A 22,250-nucleotide genomic window follows, 5' to 3' on the forward strand; every position below is an offset into this window, starting at 1 on the left:
AGCACCTGATTTATTCTGCAGCCTCAGCAAAGCCATCACTCCTTTGGCATTCCCAATGAATATTCAACAGAGTCGTTCTCATTTTCACACACCTTGAACCTGAGCCAGATCCCAACAGGCTGAGCAGGGCAGGATCACTCAATGCCATTCCAAGAGGGTTGGGCTGGTAAAGAAAACTCTTAATGTACCAACATAATAGAATCACAGAATGGTAGGGATTGGAAGGGAGCTCCAGAGAAGATTGAATCCAAACCCCCTGCCAGTGCAGGATCACCCAGGGCAGGCCACACAGGAGTGCATCCAGGTGGATTTTGAAAGTCTCCAGAGAGAACACAACCTCTCTGAGCAGCATGCCCCAGTACTCTCTCACCCTCACCTTAAAGAAGTGTCTCCTCATGCTGAGGTGGAACCTTCTGCATTTCAGTTTCACCAGCTGTCCCTTGCCCTACCACTGGGCACCACCAAAGTGAGCCTGGCACCTTCACCCTCGCACCCACCCCTCAGGTACCTATAGACAGTGATAAGATCCCTTCTCAGCCTCAAACAGCCCAGAGTCTCTCAGCCTTTCCTCAGAGAAGTTCACATTCCCCAACCATCCTGGCAGCTCTCTGCCAGACTTCCTCTAGCAGATTCCTTTCTCTCTAAAACTGGGGAGCCCAAAACTGAGGCACAGTATTCCAGGTGTGGAATACACCAAAAAAATCCACAAACCAACTTCAAACCAAGGGGAAGTGGAAAAAGTTTAGTGTCAGACTAAATACAGGGGACAGTCTCAAGGGGACAGAGTCTGAAGCTGTGCCAGGGCAGGTCTAGGCTGGATGTTAGGAGGAAGTTGCTGGCAGAGAGAGTGATTGGCATTGGAATGGGCTGCCCAGGGAGGTGGTGGAGTGGCTGTGGCTGGAGGTGTTGCAGCCAAGCCTGGCTGGGGCACTTAGTGCCATGGTCTGGTTGGTTGGGCAGGGCTGGGTGCTAGGTTGGGCTGGCTGAGCTTGGAGCTCTCTTCCAACCTGGCTGATTCTATGATTGGGAGCTTAAAACTCTTTGAATTTGCTGCTGTTGCTCCATGACAAACACCCCCCCCCCCCCAAAGCCAAAAGGTAGCCAGGAAAAGCTCCAGCAGGTCTGAGCTGCTGGGAATCTAAAGCTGAGTTCCTAAATGCAGGAAGGGTCAGAGTAATTCTACCTTACAGCTGCATCCTGCCAGGTGCTGCCCTGTTCCTCTCACATCAGGTGAACAACGAAAACAGCTTCACTGGACGCTTTTGTCACAGCAGAGAGGGCTGAAAGTAGCCTGGAACAGGAGGAGGTTGAGGCCCCATCCCTGGAGATGTTGAAGGCCAGGCTGGATGGGCTCCAAAACGCATCCAGGCTCCTACAGCCAGGAGGACAGGAGCAGGGCAGCAAGCCCCAAGGCGAGGGCGAGGACGATGAAGGTGATGGCTGCAGCCCACAGGGAGGGCAGGTGCCCCCTGGCCCACAGTGGGGCCTCTGCTGGGATCACGCTGGTGAGGTTCAGCACGTAGCTCAGTGTCCACTCGACATCAGCACTCCCTGCCTGCTCAGGGAGAGAAGGGACAATGAGTTAGCCCTGGGCCACCACTCCCATGGCAGGGGGGTTGGAACTGCATGATCCTTGTGGTCCCTTCCAACCCTGACTGATTCTATGACTCTATGAACTTGAGGGACATCAGCTCAAGAGTCGCCAGCAGGAGTGAGAACTGCAACGGGGAGCTGGTAGTGAGATACAAAAAAGAAGATCTTAGTTTATTTATCAATGTTGTTAACATTTAATACAAAGACACAAACAGTTCTGGTTCAGGACTTCCCTGGGCTGCATTCCACCTCCCCACCAGCCAAACTCTGCTCTCTCAGAGAAGTGAAAGGGACAGCACTGAAAGTCGAGGGGCAGCACATTTAGCTTTGCTTTTAATCCTCTTAGTCAGATTTTGCAACATTTCTATGGCTGTTCTGCTCCACAGATCCAATCATCAGGTATAAAAAAATAGGGAAAATTCCAGGACAGTCTAAAAATTCTGTTCTCAGTTTCACTTTAATTTCTCAAATCCCAGACCTCTTAAGAAAGGCTTCTTTGAAACGATCCCCCTGATTAGGCCCATTCAAGTGTTAGATGCGAGAGGTTTTACTCTTTTCCTTGTCTGTTTCCTTGTTTTAAATAACCTCAGAGTGGTCACAAATGTCAAACCCTGGTTTGGTAACACCTAGAAAAGCATTTACAGACCTAGAGGGCTAAGCTTAGGTCATTCAAAGGAAAGTTAACTCCCGGATAGTCACCGCAACACCTTCTGATTTACAGCTTATCCTGCAAGTGCCACGGGAGGAATCTGAAAGACACAAGACACCAAGTTTATAGGATGGGCATGCAAATAAAACACTCAGAGTAGCTCTTTGCAGTCACAGAGGACAGCACTTCACTGCTTGTCAGAAGGGCAGCAGCTGCAAGCTTGGGTCAGTTAAGGACAGCACACGCTCACCATCCGTAGTTGCACTTCCTATGGCCTGAAGACTGTCCCCCGCCACACACACACACACCAGTCGCTTCTGAACAATTCCTGCCACCTCTCGATGCCACAGACAAAGCAGCCCTCATTACAGGAGCAGTGGGAATGTCCCACATCAGCTGTCAGCAAGCCTTGCAGGAGCTCCAGTGAGCAGCTGTCACAGCTCATTTGGGTAACGAGCGGTGACATGCAACAGGAGCGTCCCGGGAGGCTGTGCCTCAGAGCAATGCACTGCTCTCCCAAGGAGCACCAACAAGATGCTCTTGTAGATTGTTCTGGCAGCTCAGAAGGGCTGAGTTGCTTCAGAGTGCTGGGAAGATCACAGCCTGCTCCCTGTTTTCTGTGTGCAACCAAGCCACCCTCCTGCTCCAACTTGTTAGAGTGGCGATTAGCGCAGACCTGCGAGGGCTGTTCTTGTCACCTGGCACCTTCAGCTCTTTATTGCTGCCCTAAACCCTTACTGAATCAACATTGCCACCCTTAGGCTGCTGGTTAAAGGGCCAGCACGCCCACAGCTCCACAAGTGCCACCCAGAGTGACATCACTGCTACGCTTGACACTGCACGTCCAGATCACAGGATCCCAGGCTCACAGGAGGTCAGGGGTTGGAAGGGACCCAAGGAGAGCATCCAGTCCAACCCACTGCCAGAGCAGCACCACACAATCCAGCACAGGTCACACAGGAACACATCCAGACAGGCCTGGAAAGGCTCCAGAGAAGGAGACTCCACAACCTCTCTGGGCAGCCTGTGCCAGGCTTTGGGACCCTTCCAGGCAAGAAGTTCCCCCTTGTGTTGAGCTGCAACCTCCTGTGCTGCAGCTTCCATCCATTGCTGCTTGTCCTGTGCCAGGGAGCAGTGAGCAGAGCCTGTCCCCTGCTCCTGGCAGCCTTCAGATAGTTATAAACATTGATTAAATCCCCTCTGAGTCTTCTCTTCTCCAGACCAAGCAGCCCCAGGGCCCTCAGCCTCTCCTCATCAGGCAATGCCCTCCAGTCCCCTCTTCATCCTCACAGCCCTCCACTGGACCCTCTCCAGCAGATCCCTGTCCCTCTGCAACTGGGGAGCCCAAACCTCAACACATCACTTGATCTGCCCCCACAAGGATCAGCTCCTCAGCTCTGAGGACTCCCATGGTCACCTGCCCCACTGTGGAAGGCAGAGAGCAGAGCCAGTAGCAGGAAGGATTTAACTGACCCAAACTAAGTAGGCTGTCAACACCACTTCCACCAGCACTTTCACACTCCTTACAGATCTGCTACCAGCCACTAATTCTCCTTAGCCCTACTCCAATTTAAACTGGGACAGCAAGCACTGGAGATGGAATCATCAGGGAATCATTGGAGCCAAACTTCCCATTCATCAGCAGCAGACTTGGCAGAGTTAGGTAGTGGTTGGACTTGGTGATCTCAAAAGGTCTTTCCCAGCCAAAAGAATTCCATGGGCCTGTGCTAAAAGGCTCTCTAATTACAGGGGAAGAGTTTTCCTTCATTTTAAAAGGTGTCCTTTCTCAGGTGAGAAAGTGACCCAGTGAGAAGGCAACCATGGGAGGGAATGTGGCTGAAGCAAAGTTCAAGCTCTTACACCAAACAGGAAATGCTGACTCAGGCTCAGTGGCAGTGTTTGAGCTCAGTCAGTGACCAGAAGGCTGCTCAGAGACTGTCAGAACTGCAGGAGCATCAACAGCCTCAAAGCCAAATAAGCAAGAGTGGGAGAAAGCAGCTGTGCATCACCCCTGCACAACAGCCCTTCTCCTCTTCCTCAGTGACACTAGCAGCCCTGAGCAACTTCTGACCCACTTCCATTCTTGCCTTCCTCTTTGTGGCCCTTTCCTCCCCTTCCCCTTTACCTTTTACCCCCTCACCAAGTTTTTGCCTGTCTGCCCCACAACTCTTCCCTCCTGCATTTCAAGAGGGACTGTTGTGGTCCTCACTGTAAGGTGAGAGGTGGTGGTCTTGCTTCCCAGAGACACAGAAGAACCAGGACAAGCTCCCAGCACTTGGAGAGCAGGTGCAAGCCATGCACTAGGGACCACCACTGAAGCAGGGCTGGAATCACAACCCCATCCTGCCTGTGCACCTCCTCAGATACAGCGTCAGAAGAAGCTGCTCCTCCTCTCCCAGGAAGCAGTGGCACATCTTCTAGTGCCACCAAAAGGAGAAAGGCAGGGCAGGGTGGGCAGCCAAGAGGGCGCACTGGCACAAGCACCTGAGCAGAGGGTTGGAGAGTCTCCAAGTCAGGCACTTGTGACAATTCCATCCAGAGTGGGCAGCCAAGAGGGCACATTGGCACAAGCACCTGAGCAGGGGGTTGGAGAGTCTCCAAGTCAGGCACTTGTGACAACAATTCCATCCAGGGTGGGCAGCCAAGAGGGCACACTGGCAGAAGCACCTGAGCAGGGGGTTGGAGAGTCTCCAAGTCAGGCACTTGTGACAACAATTCCATCCAGACTGCTCCATCACTTCACCTGGAAGCTCTCCTGCTCTGCTTACAGGGAAGGAGGGGGATATGGATGTGCAGTGCTGTGACATGCCCTCCCCCCTTGAAAGGCCTGGGAAATCCTGCAGGCTACAGGCAAACAATGGATACTAAGGACAGAAACTTCCCAGCACTGGCTCCAACGTTCATGAATCAGCATCTAAGAGCCTCAGAGATCAGAAGGTTGTGAATTTACCACAGGGCTGCCCTGGATTCTGGGCTCCCCACACACCACAACAGCTTACACCAACAGGCAACTTTGGGCAGATTGTTCAACAGCTTCCCACCTTTGTCAGCACTACAGAAAACTCTTCCTCCTCTAAATCACCATCACCCTGAGATCAGAAGACATTCCCTGAGGAGATCTGGGATGAAGTATGCTTATATGAATTGCAGAAGGCTCTGCAGGACTGAAAAGTGTTGGAGTAGGAAAAGAGAGGAACTTACAGCACCCTTCTCAGTGATCGACTTCAGCGTCCTCAAACTGCCCAGCAACTACTGGTGCTATGTCCACCTCCATCCCATCTGAAACACAGGAAATTGAAGCATAGAATCAAGCAGGCTGAAAGAGAGCTCCAGGCTCAGCCAGCCCAACCTAGCACCCAGCCCTGCCCAACCAACCAGACCATGGCACTAAGTGCCCCAGCCAGGCTTGGTTGCAACACCTCCAGCCACGGCCACTCCACCACCTCCCTGGGCAGCCCATTCCAATGCCAATCACTCTCTCTGACAGCAACTTCCTAACAACATCCAGCCTAGACCTCCCCTACCACAGCTTCAGACTCTGTCCCCTTCTTCTATTGCTGGTTGCCTGGCAGCAGAGCCCAACCCCACCTGGCTACAGCCTCCCTGCAGGCAGCTGCAGGCAGCAATGAGCTCTGCCCTGAGCCTCCTCTGCTGCAGGCTGCACCCCCCCAGCTCCCTCAGCCTCTCCTCACAGGGCTCTGCTCCAGGCCCCTCCCCAGCCTTGCTGCCCTTCTCTCAACACCTTCCAGCACCTCAACAGCTCTCTAGAATTCAGGAGCCCAGAACTGGACACAGCACTCCAGGTGTGGCCTGAGCAGTGCTGAGCACAAGGGCAGAAGAACCTCCCTTGTCCTGAGCCAGCCCAGGATGCCATTGGCCCATCACCAGCTTTGTTGCCCCTAACAAAGGTTGTAGAGGAACATGCCCAGGTGGGTTTTGATCACCATTTCCTACACCTCCATCTCACCCTGTCTCATTAAGAGACTTAAATACCAAATTTAAACCAGTTCCTTTTTCCAATGCAGTTCTGGTGTAATGAATTATTCCCCCTAATGGTTTTAAGTAGGCTCTAACAAAAAGAGGTTGAATCCTGTTGTGAAACAGCTCTCAGCAGTCAGAGTGAAAACACAAACAATGACTCTGTGCTATGACGTTAGAAAACAACAGAGCTCTGAAGCTGAGCAACCACAGGGGACATCAATATTTGTAGCAAGCCAAGCAGCAGCACGGCAGCAAATCAGATTAGGGAGGCAAATCAAAGGGATGAAGATGGCTTGCAGAGATGTGACATCCTGGCTGATCCATTTATTTTCATTTTCAGAACTCTGGGGTCAGAAACCTGTCAAAACCTTCAGCTGAAGGTCACTGCCACACCACAAGTATCATAGAGTCACAGAATGCTTTGGGTTGGAAGGGACCTTAAAGATCATCCAGTTCCAAACCCTCTGCCATGGGCAGTGACACCTTCCACTAGCTAAAGTTGCTCAAAGCCTCATCCAAACTGGCCTCAAACATCTCCAGGGAGGGAGCATCCCTAACCTGCCTGGGAAACCTGTGCCAGTGTCTCAACACCCTCATTGTAAAGAATCTCTTTCTATTATTCAATTTAAATCTATCCTACATCACCTTCAGTTAAAGAATCTTTTACTTCTGCACTTTGGCCACAACAACCCCAAGCAGCACTACAGGCTGGGGCCAGAGTGGCTGAGAGCAGCCAGGCAGAGAGGGAGCTGGGAGAGAGGAGCTGAAGCTGAGGCAGCAGTGCCCAGGTGGGCAGCAGAGCCAGTGGCTGGGTGGGAGGAAATACTGCTTTCAGCTAATCTTTTACAAAGCAAAGGAACTTCTTACCTTCAAACTCCCTGATGGAGTCTTCTGTTCTGACTCCAGCCATGTTGTACTGGCTGCTGACAGACTGGGCTAGCATGCCCTCCAGCCTCTCCAGAGTGGCCTGACCTTCCGCGGTTAACTGCGACAAGCCCTCTTCGTAGGTGTAGAAGCTTGGGATGTCTCCTTGCTCCAGCTCTGCAAAAAGGAATTGCTGCTCATCAGACCAAAGCTCATAGCCTGCAGCAAGCAGGGATGGGGGAAGAGGAAGCAGAGAATGGCTTAGGTTGGAAGGGACCTCAGAGATCATCTATTGCAACCTCCCCGCCATGGGTAGCAACACCTCTCAACTAGACTCGGCTGCCCAAGGCCTCATCCAATCTGGCCTTGAACACTTCCCTAGTGAGGAGACAACCACAATCTCCCTGGCCAGCCTATTCCAGAGTCTCACCACCCTCACATCCAATCACAGAATCAAGCAGGCTGGAAGAGAGCTCCAAGCTCAGCCAGCCCAACCTAGCACCCAGCCCTGTCCAACCAACCAGACCATGGCACTAAGTGCCCCAGCCAGGCTTGGTTGCAACACCTCCACCACCTCCCTGGGCAGCCCATTCCAATGCCAATCACTCTCTCTGACAACAACTTACTTCTAACATCCAGCCTAGACCTCCCCTGGAACAACTTGAGGCTGTGTCCCCTTCTTCTGTTCCTGGTTGCCTGGCAGAAGAATCTAACCCCACCTGGCTACAGCCTCCCTTCAGGGAGCTGCAGACAGCAATGAGCTCTGCCGTGGGGGTCAAGAGGATGGAGCTAGACTCTTTTCAGAGGTGCCCAGCAACAGGACAAGGGGCAATGAGCACAAACTGGAACACAGAAATTCCACCTGGAGACAAGGAGGAATTTTTTCACTTGGAGGGTGCCAGAGCCCTGGACCAGGCTTCCCAGAAGAGTTGTGAAACCTCCTTCTACAGAGACTTTCAAAACCCACCCAGACTCAACCCTGCGCACCCTGCTCTGGGTGAAGCTTCTTTAGCAGTGGGGCTGGAGTAGATGACTGCCCCCAGAGGTCCCTTCCAGCCCCCCTTCCATTCCATGCTTGTTTGTATCCATCTGAGAAGAGCTGACTGATACAAACCATGGGCCTCAACGTCGTACTCCTCCCCTTCGTAGTCATTGTCTGAATCTTCATCCTCTGGGTCTGGGTGCAGGGTCTGGCACTCACACATGGCTGAGAACATGGCTTCCACTGCAGGAAACAAATTGGGAGAGGCTGACCAGGTGTCTTGGGTTCAAATGCAAGTTCCCAGAGACTCTTATAAATTTGGTAGACCCAATGACAATTTATAGAGTTTATAGAGTTTATAGAGTGCCCTCCCCTCCTCCCCCTCCTTTCCCCAAAAGACAGGGAGAGAGATAAAAGGTAGGGACACCCCAATAAATCAATCTCACTCGATTTGGAAGTTAAAAAAGGAAAAGTTTAACAATAACTTAGAAAAAGGGATTGGAGGTAGGGGAGTTTACAAAGGATAAGGAAGGGAAAACAGCAAAATACAAAACAGGGATGGATACAACCCGAGTGTGTGATGGTGTCTCTGCCTCGTGGCTGGTATGCAGTATCAGTGTGTGTGTGATCATGAACGCAGGTAGAGGAGAAACAGAGCAAGAGAGAGCGAGGAGCAGGAAGTGCTCCTCTTTTATACCGCAGGAAGTGGGGGGAGTGGGCTAACCATCACCTGGAGTGTGGCCCACCCCTGGGGAGGGGCCGAGACCCCTAGGGTCAGGTTCGGGGTCACTCCCCCAGGAGTGTTAACCCTATACACCAGGGAGGTGCTGGAGTCACCACCCCAGGAGGTGTACAAGAAATGCATACAGGTGGCACTCATTTCTCTCTCACTCGCTTCTCCACCAACACTCTCACCACAGGCAAGAAATCCTGGACTGAGTGATCAGAGAGATTGAGAAGATTTCTTTACTGGAATCACCACTGAATTCACACCCAAAAATAGAGCCTAGACAACAATCAGGCCAGGAACAAAGCAAGATTCCTACAGCCAGCCTGCTGCTTTTGCCATGTGGTAATCTTTCATAATTCATTCCATAGAATCACCCAGGCTGGAAGAGAGCTCCAAGCTCAGCCAGCCCAACCTAGAACCCAGCCCTGCCCAACCAACCAGACCATGGCACTAAGTGCCCCAGCCAGGCTTGGCTGCAACACCTCCAGCCACGGCCACTCCACCACCTCCCTGGGCAGCCCATTCCAATGCCAATCACTCTCTCTGCCAGCAACTTCCTAACAACATCCAGCCTAGACCTGCCCTGCCACAGCTTCAGACTCTGTCCCCTTCTTCTCTTGCTGCTTGCCTGGCAGCAGAGCCCAACCCCACCTGGCTACAACCTCCCTGCAGGCAGCTGCAGGCAGCAATGAGCTCTGCCCTCAGCCTCCTCTGCTGCAGGCTGCACACCCCCAGCTCCCTCAGCCTCTCCTCACAGGGCTGTGCTCCAGGCCCCTCCCCAGCCTTGCTGCCCTGCTCCAAACACCTTCCAGCACCTCAACAGCTCTCTTCATTTGAGAAGCCTCATGGGCTGCCCAGAGAGGTGGTGGAGTCACCATCCCTGGAGGTGTTGCAGCCAAGCCTGGCTGGGGCACTTAGTGCCATGGTCTGGTTGGTTGGACAGGGCTGGGTGCTAGGTTGGGCTGGCTGAGCTTGGAGCTCTCTTCCAACCTGCTTCATTCTCTGATTCTATATCAGTGACTTTGTAATTAAAAAGATGCTGCCCATGAAGCTCTCTGCTATCATGTGACAGGTAAGATCACCTCTGTCATGTGTTTATTCTAGGGTCTCTACTTTCAAGGACTGGGATTTTCCTTGAGAAGTAGCTGCTTGAAACAGTCCAGCTTCAAGCAAGTTAAAACTAAGTGCTTTGCTCTTTTCAGCACACAGAAATGAAGCCTTTAGAGAAGGACACCAGAGGACCATGGCACTGAGATCTCTGCACCAGGGGCTTCCCCAGCCAGCCAGCACTTGAAGCTGAAGCACAATTCCCCTCTTCACTTACAGGCTGATTTGTCACTAGGTACAAATCTGAATTCTGCAATAGGTTCAGTGTCGTCATCGCTGTCCTCCTCCTCCTCTTCTTCCTCCCCTTCAGCCATGGGAGCCTCTTTTGTCTCCTCTGCAAGAAATCACATGAGAAAGATGTTTACTTAATAGACAGTTTTATGTTTAAGGGCAAGCAAGCTGGAAAAACGGCCTAAAGAACAAGTCCTGTCAAGAGCAGCTGATGGAATTGGGCTGTTGAGCCTGGAGAAAAGGAGGCTCAACAAAGGCTTTCTGGCTCTCTACAACCACCTGAAAGGAGGTTGTAACCAGGTGGGGCTTGGTCTCTTTTCAAGTAACAAGCAATAGGACAACAGGAAAAGGCCTCAAGTTGCACCAGAGGAGGTTTAGGTTGGACATTAAGAAAAATGTCTTTCCCAAAAGGGTCGTGGAGCCCAGGATCAGGCTGCCCAGGGAAGCAGTGAAGAGCCCAGCCATGGAGGGGCTGAAGAGGACGTACAGAGGTGGTGCTGAGGGACATGGTTTAGCAGCAGACTTGGTTGTGTTGTGTTAATGGTTGGACTCAAGCTGAAAGGTCTTTCACAGCCTAACTGATTCTATGATTATGCCCCAGAAAAGCCACATTTGTCCTCTCAGAAACACAATCAAAACCTGGACACAACTCTGGTAAAGCATCGAAGCACAGAATCAGTCAGGGGTGGAAGGGAGCAAAAGGAGCAGCCAGTTCCAACCCCCCTGCCATGCCCAGGGACAACCTACCCTAGAGCAGACTGTTTAAAGCCTCATCCAACCTGGCCTTAAACACCTCCAGGGATGAGGCTTCCATCACCTCCCTGAGCAACCCATTCCAGGCTCTCAACATCCTCCTGCTGAAGAACTTCTTCCTAAGGTCCAGTCTCAATGTCCCCATTTCTAGCTTTGTTCCCCGAACCAATCCACTCTTACCCACATTATGGACACTTCAAGGTCCTCTCACAGCACCTCAACAACTCTTGCAACACACACAAAAACTTCACTATTAGCAGTTTTGGGGCTTTATATTTCTGCAGTGCTCACTTAACACATCCATGCAGCTCAGACCTGACTGTTACTAAAACCAACTGTGCTCAGAACTTCCCCAGGTCAGGCTTTTTCATTCACTTGCATGGTGCTGTCAACTGATTTTTTGTACATCAGATGGATTTGGCCACAACAACCCCAAGCACTACTACAGGCTGGGGACAGAGAGGCTGAGAGCAGCCAGGCAGAGAGGGCCCTGGGGGTGCTGGCAGAGAGGAGCTGAAGCTGAGGCAGCAGTGCCCAGGTGGGCAGCAGAGCCAATGGCATCCTGGGCTGGCTCAGGAGCAGTGTGGGCAGCAGGACAAGGGAGGTTCTTGTGCCCCTGTGCTCAGCACTGCTCAGGCCACACCTGGAGTGCTGTGTCCAGTTGTGGGCTCCTGAATTGCAGAGAGCTGTTGAGGTGCTGGAAGGTGTTTGGAGCAGGGCAGCAAGGCTGGGCAGGGGCCTGGAGCACAGCCCTGTGAGGAGAGGCTGAGGGAGCTGGGGGTGTGCAGCCTGCAGCAGAGGAGGCTCAGGGCAGAGCTCATTGCTGCCTGCAGCTGCCTGCAGGGAGGCTGTAGCCAGGTGGGGTTGGGCTCTGCTGCCAGGCACCCAGCAACAGAAGAAGGGGACACAGCCTCAAGCTGTGGCAGGGCAGGTCTAGGCTGGGTGTGAGGAGAAAGTTGCTGGCAGAGAGAGTGATTGGCATTGGAATGGGCTGCCCAGGGAGGTGGTGGAGTGGCCGTGGCTGGAGGTGTTGCAGCCAAGCCTGGCTGGGGCACTTAGTGCCATGGTCTGGTTGGTTGGGCAGGGCTGGGTGCTAGGTTGGGCTGGCTGAGCTTGGAGCTCTCTGCCAACCTGCTTGATTCTATCATTCTATGATTTTATAGATCCTCTGCACTACTGTCATCAGATCAACTTGCCTCCACTGCAGCCTGTCCCAGAGGACTGTGCCCCTTACAGACCTGCCTGATGTCTGAAACCCCTCACCAGCTGGAGAGGTGCCAGAAGTGTCAAGTGCAGCCACAGCCATTAGCTTTGTGGCTGGGGGCACTGCACTGGCAACCTCAAATGTGCATCTACTGAAAAAATGAGGAACACAGTTAAGGCTGTTCCACTGAGAGTGGCTTTTATCACACACAAAACTGGCACCACTGAGAATGTGAAGAAGCCAAGAAGCTGCCAGCCAGCTGCCCCCAAAACTGAAGCGTCCGAGGGAGGTTTCCAACAACCCCCCATGGGGCACAGCTTGCCACTGCTGAGCCCAGCTCTGTTCTCAATGCAGCCAACCTCTGACAGCCTTTTTCTGGCAAAGGGCTGAGGAGAAGGCACATACCCACAGAGAGCATGACAAAAACTTGCAGAGGAAGAACAAAATGTACCCTGACCAGCTAAGAACTCACTGATCTTAAAGGTCTTTTCCAGCCTAAATGATTCTGTTACTCCTGCAGCTGAAGAAGTGGAGAGGTTTGGGTTTATCACTGCTCAAGCAGTTCAAACTGCACAACAGGGATCAGACTGAAAACTACATGAGTCTATTAGCTGGAGGAAATTTACAGCAGCCAGAGATCATACACTTCCAAAAACCCCAACAAAACAAGCACAAACAAAGCCAAGGACAGCAAAAAATCAGCTCAAACATCAGCCTGCCAAGGATTCACAGAGAGCAGCTACCCCAGGAGATCCACACTTTCAGACACCATGAGCAGAATGAATTAAAAGCTGGCAACAAGATGATCTTATAGGCCTTTCCCAAACCTAACAATACTAAGATTACTTTTTTTTTTAATCTAAGATGTTTTAATTTCGTCCAGGCTCAATTTAACTCAGAGTTAAAGGAAAACGAGGAAGATGAACCACGAGGTGTATGTGCATATCCTCTGGTGACAGGGAGTGATAGACTGTCAAAGAACATCAGCACCATGAGAGAAGGAAGTAATAAAGAGTATTAATAGCTTAAAAATGCCTCTGCCTCCACAGTCTGGGAGTGCTTTCAGTGTATAGACTTTTACTACAGAAACTAGACGTTATTACTACCTACAACCCTCTAAACTCCCTAACAGGAGGCTGCAGTAAGGTGGCAGTTTATAGATTCATAGAATCAGCCAGGCTGGAAGAGAGCTCCAAGCTCAGCCAGCCCAACCTAGCACCCAGCCCTGCCCAACCAACCAGACCATGGCACTAAGTGCCCCAGCCAGGCTTGGCTGCAACACCTCCAGCCACAGCCACTCCACCACCTCCCTGGGCAGCCCATTCCAATGCCAATCACTCTCTCTGCCAGCAACTTCCTAACAACATCCAGCCTAGACCTGCCCTGACACAGCTTCAGACTCTGTCCCCTTCTTCTCTTGCTGCTTGCCTGGCAGCAGAGCCCAACCCCACCTGGCTACAGCCTCCCTGCAGGCAGCTGCAGGCAGCAATGAGCTCTGCCCTCAGCCTCCTCTGCTGCAGGCTGCACAGGATCAGGTCAGAGATCCTCTACCTCTTGCCCAGCACCCTGGGAAGATCTGGAAGCCTCTCAAGGGCTGAGCAGTTCCAACACTGCCAGAAAGGAGCCAGGCACTAGCTTGAAATGCCTACTGCCCTGCAGTGAGCAGCACATACTTGCCCTAGGGCTGCAGCTGCCTGTTTGGGAGTGAGGCAAAGCCATTGTGTGGCCAAACCTTTCCCAGTGTTCTGATTCTGCTCAATGAATGAGTTGCCCAGAAGCAGCCTTGGGAAGCTTTTCCCCACTGAATTAGACCCCAACTGTAACTCTGCTGTGGGCAGGGCTGGCTGGAAATAAAACTCATGACATATTTTATAATCCCTGCCTCCTTAATTGTCCCAACTAAATCACTCCAACACCTCCCTAGGGAGTCCTTTCCAATGCCTGACCACTCTTCCTGGGAAAGCATATTTCCTCATGTCCAGTCTAAATCTACTCAGTGGCAGCTTGAGGCCATTCCCTCTTGTTCTGTCACTAATTCCCTGTGAGAAGAGACCAGCACCAACCTCTCCACAACCTCCTTTCAGGCAGCTGTGGACAGCAATCAGATCTGGCTGTGTCCTGCATATAAGATACACCCCTGGCTCCTGGCAGCCTTCTCTTCCCTAGACTGAATAACCTCAACTCCTTCTAAGCTGCTAGAAAGACACTGATCTTTCTGATGTGCAGGAGGCAGCAGCCCACTGGTGACAACCTGTGCTGTGGCTAGGGATGAGAGTGGCAGTGGGGGAAGCAGGAGTTATAGCACATGGGTTGTGAGGAGGGGACAAACCATCACTGGGCTGTGCTGGCTCTGCTGCTCACTGAACTGGCTGTGTCCTGTATCTAAGACACACCCCTGGCCTGGGCACTGCTCATGCCACACCTTGAACCCTGGGCTCAGTTCTGGGCCTCTGCTCCCAGAGGGACACTGAGTTGCTGCAGTGGGCTTAGGGAAGGGTGACAAAGCTGGCCAAGGCTCTTGAGCACAAGTCTTGTGAGGGGCAGCTGAGGGAGGAGAGGTTGTTTATCCTGGGGGCCCAGGGGACACCTTCTCACTCTGTACGAGTATGTGAAAGGAGGCTGCAGTGAGGTGGGGAGTTGGTCTCTTCTCCCAGCTGACAAGGAAGAGGAGTAGAGGACATGGCCTCATTTGTTTAGTTGTCTGGGTGCAGATGCAAGGGCTTCTGTTAGTGCAGCAGGGGGGTTAGGTTGGAGGTGAGGAATGCTTTCTTCACCAAAAGCCTGTCAAGAGCTGGAACAGGCTGCCCAGGGAGGAGGGGGAGCTGCCATCCCTGAAGGTGTTTAGAAGATGTAGAGGGACATGGTTTAGCAGTGGACTTGGCAGTGTTAGCTTAGCAGATCTGGTGGATTTGATGATCCCAAAGATCTTTTCCAGCCTCTTCTTTTTCAAATTAAACAGCCACAGCTCCTTCAGTTGCTCTTCATCAGATTTATTCTCCAGCAGGACTCAGAGAGGAGCTGAACTGTTGTAACAGAGCAGAGAGCTGATTCTCAGCGACTCCAGCTGTATGCAAACACGCTGGGAGCAAATGAGCACAGAAGGGACTCTAAACAATGACCTGAATGAAGCCTATCATTTTTCAACTCCCAGAGTGATTCTGTCAGTAGAAGAAATTGTGCTGTGTGGGAACACTAAGCAAGACTGCAGGGCCTACCTTCAAATTTGGCATTGACCATGACGTACAGGTGCTCCCAGGGGTAGGCACTCAGGTCCCTGGAGACTGCATGGAGACTTATGGTAGGGTAATCCAAGGAGAAGCCAACTCCTGAGTTTTCCAGCCAAGTCAGGCGACTAACAAGGAAGGGAAAAAACCAAAAAGAGACAAGTTATAAAGAGAGGAGTCCAAAGTACCTGACTCACACCTGCAGAATAAAGAAAGCAACCCCAAAAAGTGAGTAACTCTGGACAAGGCACTTACCCCACGCACACGTAACAGACAGCCCTGGACCTGCCCTAACAGGTCCTGGTGTTAATTGATGGCCAAGGTACAAGAAGCCTTTTCTTAAAGAACCCTAAACACATTGCACCCTTACCATACTTGCACTAAAACTTCAGCTTGAGGGCCAATGGCATCCTGGGGGGCATCAAGAAAAGTGTGTCCAGCAGCTTTTCCACTCCACTCTGCCCTGGTGAGAACACACTTGGAACACTGCAGCTAATTCAAGAGGCAGGGGCCTGCTGGAGAGAGTTCAGCGGAGAGCCAGGAGGATGAGTGGGGCACTTGAGCATCTCCCCTTGCAGAGAGACTGAGAGCCCTGGGGCTGCTTAGCCTGGAGAGGAGAAGGCTGAGAGGAGATCTGAGCAATGTGCACAGAGAGCTGAGGGGTGGGGGTCAGGTGGAGGGGGCCAAGCTCTGTTGGGTGCTGCACAGCAATAAGCCAAGGAGCAATGGATGCAAACTGGAACAGAGAAGGTTTCAGCTCCACAGGAGGAGAAACTTCTTTGCAGTGAGGGCTTTGCAGGCTGCCCAGAGAGGTTGTGGAGTCTCCTTCTCTGGAGACTTTCCAAACACACCTGGATGCATTCCTGTGTGGACTACCCTAGAGGATCCTAATTTGGCAGGGGGGGCTGGATTTGATCTCTGGAGGTCCCTTCCAAGCTCTAACATTTTGTGATTCTCTAAACTTCCCTCCCTCTTCATTCCCCCCCCCTCCCTGCAGGTATCACTCGTCCTTAAAGCCACTACAGAGGTTCCAGAGTGTGATTTACAACTCCAACTGTCAAATGTTCTGAGGGTTGTTAAGATCAAGTGAACACTGAAAGGAAAATCACTGTTGTAACTTCTGGAGGAGTACAGATCTGACGTGGGTATAGTATCAGAGAATCAACCAGGCTGGAAAAGATCTTTGGGATCATCAAATCCACCAGATCTGCTAAGCTAACACTGCCAAGTCCACTGCTAAACCATGTCCCTCTACATCTTCTAAACACCTTCAGGGATGGCAGCTCCCCCTCCTCCCTGGGCAGCCTGTTCCAGCTCTTGACAGGCTTTTGGTGAAGAAAGCATTCCTCACCTCCAACCTAACCCCCCCTGCTGCACTAACAGAAGCCCTTGCATCTGCACCCAGACAACTAAACAAATGAGGCCATGTCCTCTACTCCTCTTCCTTGTCAGCTGGGAGAAGAGACCAACTCCCCACCTCACTGCAGCCTCCTTTCACGTACTCGTACAGAGTGAGAAGGTGCCCCCTGGGCCTCCAGGATAAACAACCTCTCCTCCCTCAGCTGCCCCTCACAAGACTTGTGCTCAAAAGCCTTGGCCAGCTTTGTCACCCTTCCCTAAGCCCACTGCAGCAACTCAGTGTCCCTCTGGGAGCAGAGGCCCAGAACTGAGCCCAGGGTTCAAGGTGTGGTGTGAGCAGTGCCCAGGCCAGGGGTGTATCTTAGATGCAGGACACAGCCAGTTCAGTGAGCAGCAGAGCCAGCACAGCCCAGTGATGGTTTGTCCCCTCCTCACAACCCATGTGCTATAACTCCTGCTTCCCCCACTGCCACTCTCATCCCTAGCCACAGCACAGGTTGTCACCAGTGGGCTGCTGCCTCCTGCACATCAGAAAGATCAGTGTCTTTCTAGCAGCTTAGAAGGAGTTGAGGTTATTCAGTCTAGGGAAGAGAAGGCTCCCAGGAGACCTTCTTGCAGCCTTCCAGTATCTGAAGGGGGCTACAGGAAAGCTGGGGAGGGACTTTTTAGGCTGTCAGGTAGTGATAGGGCTGGGGGGAATGGAACACAGCTGGAAGTGGGGAGATTCAGATTGGATGTGAGGAAGAAATTCTTCATCATGAGAGTGGTGAGACACTGGAGCAGGTTGCCCAGGGAGGTGGTGGAAGCCTCATCCCTGGAAGTTTTTAAGGCCAGGCTGGATGGGGCTGTGAGCAACCTGATCTAGTGTGAGGTGTCCCTGCCCACAGCAGGAGGGTTGAAGCTGGCTGGTTCCTGAGGTCCCTTCCAACCCTGACCATTCAGTGACTCTGTGCAATCAAACTCAACTTTGGGTGTCTGTAACTGATGAGGCCACACAGGGAACAGAAATAGAGAGGGGCAGAAAAGGAGACCTCCACCACATGCAACATTCAACATTCCCAAGTCTTTGTGGAGGGATAAAACCAACAAAAAGGCCACAGGAAACTTAAGAACTCAGGCTGAAAGCAAAAGCAAGGAAGTGGGAGCAAGGAATTTGTGCCCTGGCCTCAATCAGGCAGCTCTCAGTGTTTACAGCTGCTGATGCAGAGTCAGTACAGGGCTCCAAAGCCACATTGTCCTCCCTGGTGCCCAGCTCTCCCACAGCAGGGCACTCCTGCAAACACTGGCATTTTCTATTCACTGCCAGCAAGTGACTGGCTGCTCTGCAACACACCCAAAGCACAGCAGCAGGAACCTGGCAGACCTGCATGTGCCTCACACACAAAAAAACTCTGCTGACAGCAGGTGGGAAGGCAACACAATTCTATGGGTGCTGAGAGCAGATGCTGCACTGAGAGAAGCCCTCATGTCTGCACCCAAATAACCAAACAAAACAGAGACTGCAATTCCAGACAGATTCCTCCTCTTAAGAGGAAGTTCTTCAGAGAGAGAGTGATTGGCATTGGAATGGGCTGCCCAGGGAGGTGGTGGAGTGGCCGTGGCTGGAGGTGTTGCAGCCAAGCCTGGCTGGGGCACTTAGTGCCATGGTCTGGTTGGTTGGGCAGGGCTGGGTGCTAGGTTGGGCTGGCTGAGCTTGGAGCTCTCTGCCAACCTGCTTGGTTCTGTGATTCCTTCATGTCCCACTGGGTGACATCTCTCACACCTGCTGTGTGTCAAACGCATCGCTCAGCTTGCAGCCCTTGGCGAGGCCGCGGAGGGTGCACTCTGTCCTGCTGTGCCACCGATGAAGACACGAAACGGCAGTGGCCCCCGTGCGGACCCCTGAAGGACACCACCTGCCACCTGACTCTAGACACACATCCAGCTGCTCTCCAGATCATAGAATCATAGAATCAGGCAGGTTGGAAGAGAGCTCCAGGCTCAGCCAGCCCAACCTAGCACCCAGCCCTGCCCAACCAACCAGACCATGGCACTAAGTGCCCCAGCCAGGCTTGGCTGCAACACCTCCAGCCACGGCCACTCCACCACCTCCCTGGGCAGCCCATTCCAGTGCCAATCACTCTCTCTGCCAGCAACTTCCTAACAACATCCAGCCTAGACCTCCCCTACCACAGCTTCAGACTCTGTCCCCTTCTTCTCTTGCTGCTTACCTGGCAACAGAGCCCAACCCCACCTAGCTACAACCTCCCTGCAGGCAGCTGCAGGCAGCAATGAGCTCTGCCCTCAGCCTCCTCTGCTGCAGGCTGCACCCCCCCAGCTCCCTCAGCCTCTCCTCACAGGGCTGTGCTCCAGGCCCCTCCCCAGCCTTGCTGCCCTGCTCCAAGCACCTTCCAGCACCTCAACAGCTCTCTGCAATTCAGGAGCCCACAGCTGGACACAGCACTCCAGGGGTGGCCTGAGCAGTGCTGAGCACAGGGGCAGAAGCAGCTCCCTTGTCCTGCTGCCCACACTGCTCCTGAGCCAGCCCAGGATGCCATTGGCTCTGCTGCCCACCTGGGCACTGCTGCCTCCGCTTCAGCCAGCAACCATCCACACAACTCCTTACCCACCGAACAACCGACCCACCACACTCACATCTCTGCGATGAGGGACTCCCCTCACCGAGCAGACCGCCACAGGAACGGCCCCCTCAGCGCACGCCGAACCTTACAGGGTGCTGAGCGCCGCCAACCCTCTCCGTTCCGCTCCCCGCCTCACCTCTCGGCGATGTAGAGCGTGCCGGAGCCCAGGGAGCGCCCCCCCAGCACCGCCTCGGTGTCCTGCTGCCGGTGCCGAACGCCCTCGGCGGGCGGCGGGAACCGCTTGAGGAAGCTCATGGCGCCGCCGCCGCCGCCCTCCTCCACCATCGCCTCCGCAGCGGCCGCCGGAAGCGGAGCGGCCGCAAGCGTCACCGGAAGCGGAACTGGAGGCGCCGCTCGGCCTCTCTAGGCATGTCTCTGTGGTGCCGGCGGGCGGCACTAGGACCTGCCTGCGCCGCCGCCATCTTGGAGCTTCGGGCTCCCGGGTCGGGCACCGCCAGCCACGGGCGGGCGCCTCTGCCCCGGTGCCTTCTCCCTGGCAAGAGTTAGCGCTGGCCCCGCTACTAAACAGGCTCACAGGAGGTCAGGGGCTGGAAGGGACCCAAGGAGAGCATCCAGTCCAACCTCTGCCAGAGCAGCACCACACAATTCCAGCTCAGGGCACACAGGAACATATCCAGACAGGCCTGGAAAGGCTCCAGAGAAGGAGACTCCACAGCCTCTCTGGGCAGCCTGTGCCAGGGCTCTGGGACCCTTCCAGGCAAGAAGTTGCCCTTGTGCTGAGCTGGAACCTCCTGTGCTGCAGCTTCCATCCATTGCTGCTTGTCCTGTGCCAGGGAGCAGTGAGCAGAGCCTGTCCCCCCCTCCTGACCCCCAGCCCTCAGATAGTTACAGACATTGATCCAATCCCCTCTGAGTCTTCTCTTCTCCAGACTAAGCAGCCCCAGGGCCCTCAGCCTCTCCTCAGCAGGCAGTGCCCTCCAGTCCCCTCATCATCCTCCTGGCCCTCCGCTGGACCCTCTCCAGCAGATCCCAGCAGATCCATCTGTTAGCTGCCACAACAAACCCGATATCAAACAGGAGTTCTCCGTTCCCGTGCAGGCAGTGGCACCACCAAGGGCTGAAACACTTCACAGCAGCCATTCACCCCTGCTGGCTTTAAAAGCAAACCACCAAGAAACCTCTGCAGTTATGTGCAGCTGTGGTGGAGCACAGAGTCATAGAATCACAGAATCAAGCAGGTTGGCAGAGAGCTCCAAGCTCACCCAGCCCAACCTAGCACCCAGCCCTGCCCAACCAACCAGACCATGGCACTAAGTGCCCCAGCCAGGCTTGGCTGCAACACCTCCAGCCACGGCCACTCCACCACCTCCCTGGGCAGCCCATTCCAATGCCAATCACTCTCTCTGCCAGCAACTTCCTAATAACATCCAGCCTAGACCTGCCCTGCCACAGCTTCAGGCTTCTTCTCTTGCTGCTTGCCTGGCAGCAGAGCCCAACCCCACCTGGCTACAGCCTCCCTGCAGGCAGCTGCAGGCAGCAATCAGCTCTGCCCTGAGCCTCCTCTGCTGCAGGCTGCACCCCCCCAGCTCCCTCAGCCTCTCCTCACAGGGCTCTGCTCCAGGCCCCTCCCCAGCCTTGCTGCCCTGCTCCAAACACCTTCCAGCACCTCAACAGCTCTCTGCAATTCAGGAGCCCACAGCTGGACGCAGCATAAGGAAGCCTTTGCTTTCTTCAGTACACATTACCCTTTGTACATGGAGTTATTTCAACTTCTGGTTTATTATGACAATTTACATGTCATATTTATATGAAAGAAATGACAGGAGATATTATAACAAAAACCAAACAACCAAACCCAAAACTCACAAACAAAACAAAACCAGATAAAAAAAAAAAAAAAAAACACCAGCCCCCCCCCCAAAACAAAACCATTGTGAAAGAAGAAGTTACACAATGAGGCCTATGAGCTATAAACTGCCTTCAGGCTTAGCTTATACACAAAGAGCTCTGACCAGACTGCAGGGAGAGACAATGCTGAACAAATCCATTAACACATCTATTGGCACCAGCCTGGACATTGAAACTTTGTTGTTTGTTGGGGGGTTTTTGGTGTGTGTTTTCTTTAACTTCATTTACAAGGTAGAGAGCATTCAATGGGACACTTGTGTACTGCAAAGCTAAACCCTCTTGGCTGTTCAGAAACTGAAGTTCATCCCTGTGGGGCCAGCATGACTTCCACTGAGACAAAAACTAATGAAATCATAGAATCAAGCAGGCTGGAAGAGAGCTCCAAGCTCAGCCAGCCCAACCTAGCACCCAGCCCTGCCCAACCAACCAGACCATGGCACTAAGTGCCCCAGCCAGGCTTGGCTTCAACACCTCCAGCCACAGCCACTCCACCACCTCCCTGGGCAGCCCATTCCAATCACTCTCTCTGTGAAGAACTTGTTGTTTGGGATTTTTCCCCCACTGGAAAGTGGTTTTCATGCACTGATGAGTGGTGTGGAGTGAGGGGAAGGGGAACAGTGAAAGCAACACCTGGGTTAAGTGCAACAAGAACAACACTCCCAGTTTTTGCAACATTATTTTCCCCTTCTCCCCCTCCCCCAGTGTGTGTCCTTGGCCCCTTCCCTTTGATATTGCAGCAAGTCATGATTTGAAGAGAGACTCAAGAAACAGAAGGGTTGAACCCTACCTAAGGAGCTCAGCTTGTGGAACTTCACCATGCTTAAAGGAAGAAAACAAAACCAGCTGTGACTGAGGCCACTCTGAAGGAACTCAGGGTTTCTTTGCAAACACAGGACCAGCAGGCAGGAGTTAGACAAAGCTGTTTCATGTAAGGAAATATGAGACATTAGGAGACTTATCTGTCAGGTTTGAGCTAACTCTCTTGGAATATGGACAGCCTCTCATGGACAACCATTCTGCTAGCAGGCAGCTGTCCTGTGTTACCTGGGACACCGAATACAGCTCGTGTTTGTCTGAGAGCCG

The 22,250-nt window shown here is 53.0% G+C and overlaps 1 protein-coding gene across 1 annotated transcript; it reads right to left on the reverse strand.

Moving 5' to 3' along the window:
- Nucleotides 1-1,738: 1,738 nt before the first annotated feature.
- CLNS1A (chloride nucleotide-sensitive channel 1A) lies at nucleotides 1,739-19,618 on the reverse strand. Its single transcript, XM_064168735.1, has 7 exons — nucleotides 19,435-19,618; nucleotides 15,310-15,446; nucleotides 10,124-10,240; nucleotides 8,202-8,312; nucleotides 7,091-7,264; nucleotides 5,444-5,521; nucleotides 1,739-2,342 (listed from the first exon to the last, which is right to left on the reverse strand). Exons 1-6 carry the CDS (start codon nucleotides 19,581-19,583, stop codon nucleotides 5,454-5,456), a joined length of 756 nt encoding a protein of 251 aa, XP_064024805.1. The 5' UTR covers nucleotides 19,584-19,618; the 3' UTR covers nucleotides 1,739-2,342; nucleotides 5,444-5,453.
- Between the last annotated feature and the right edge of the window lie 2,632 nt (nucleotides 19,619-22,250).

The sequence above is a fragment of the Pogoniulus pusillus genome, chromosome 3 (genome assembly GCF_015220805.1).
Source record: "Pogoniulus pusillus isolate bPogPus1 chromosome 3, bPogPus1.pri, whole genome shotgun sequence".
Classification (NCBI taxonomy): Eukaryota; Metazoa; Chordata; class Aves; order Piciformes; family Lybiidae; genus Pogoniulus; species Pogoniulus pusillus.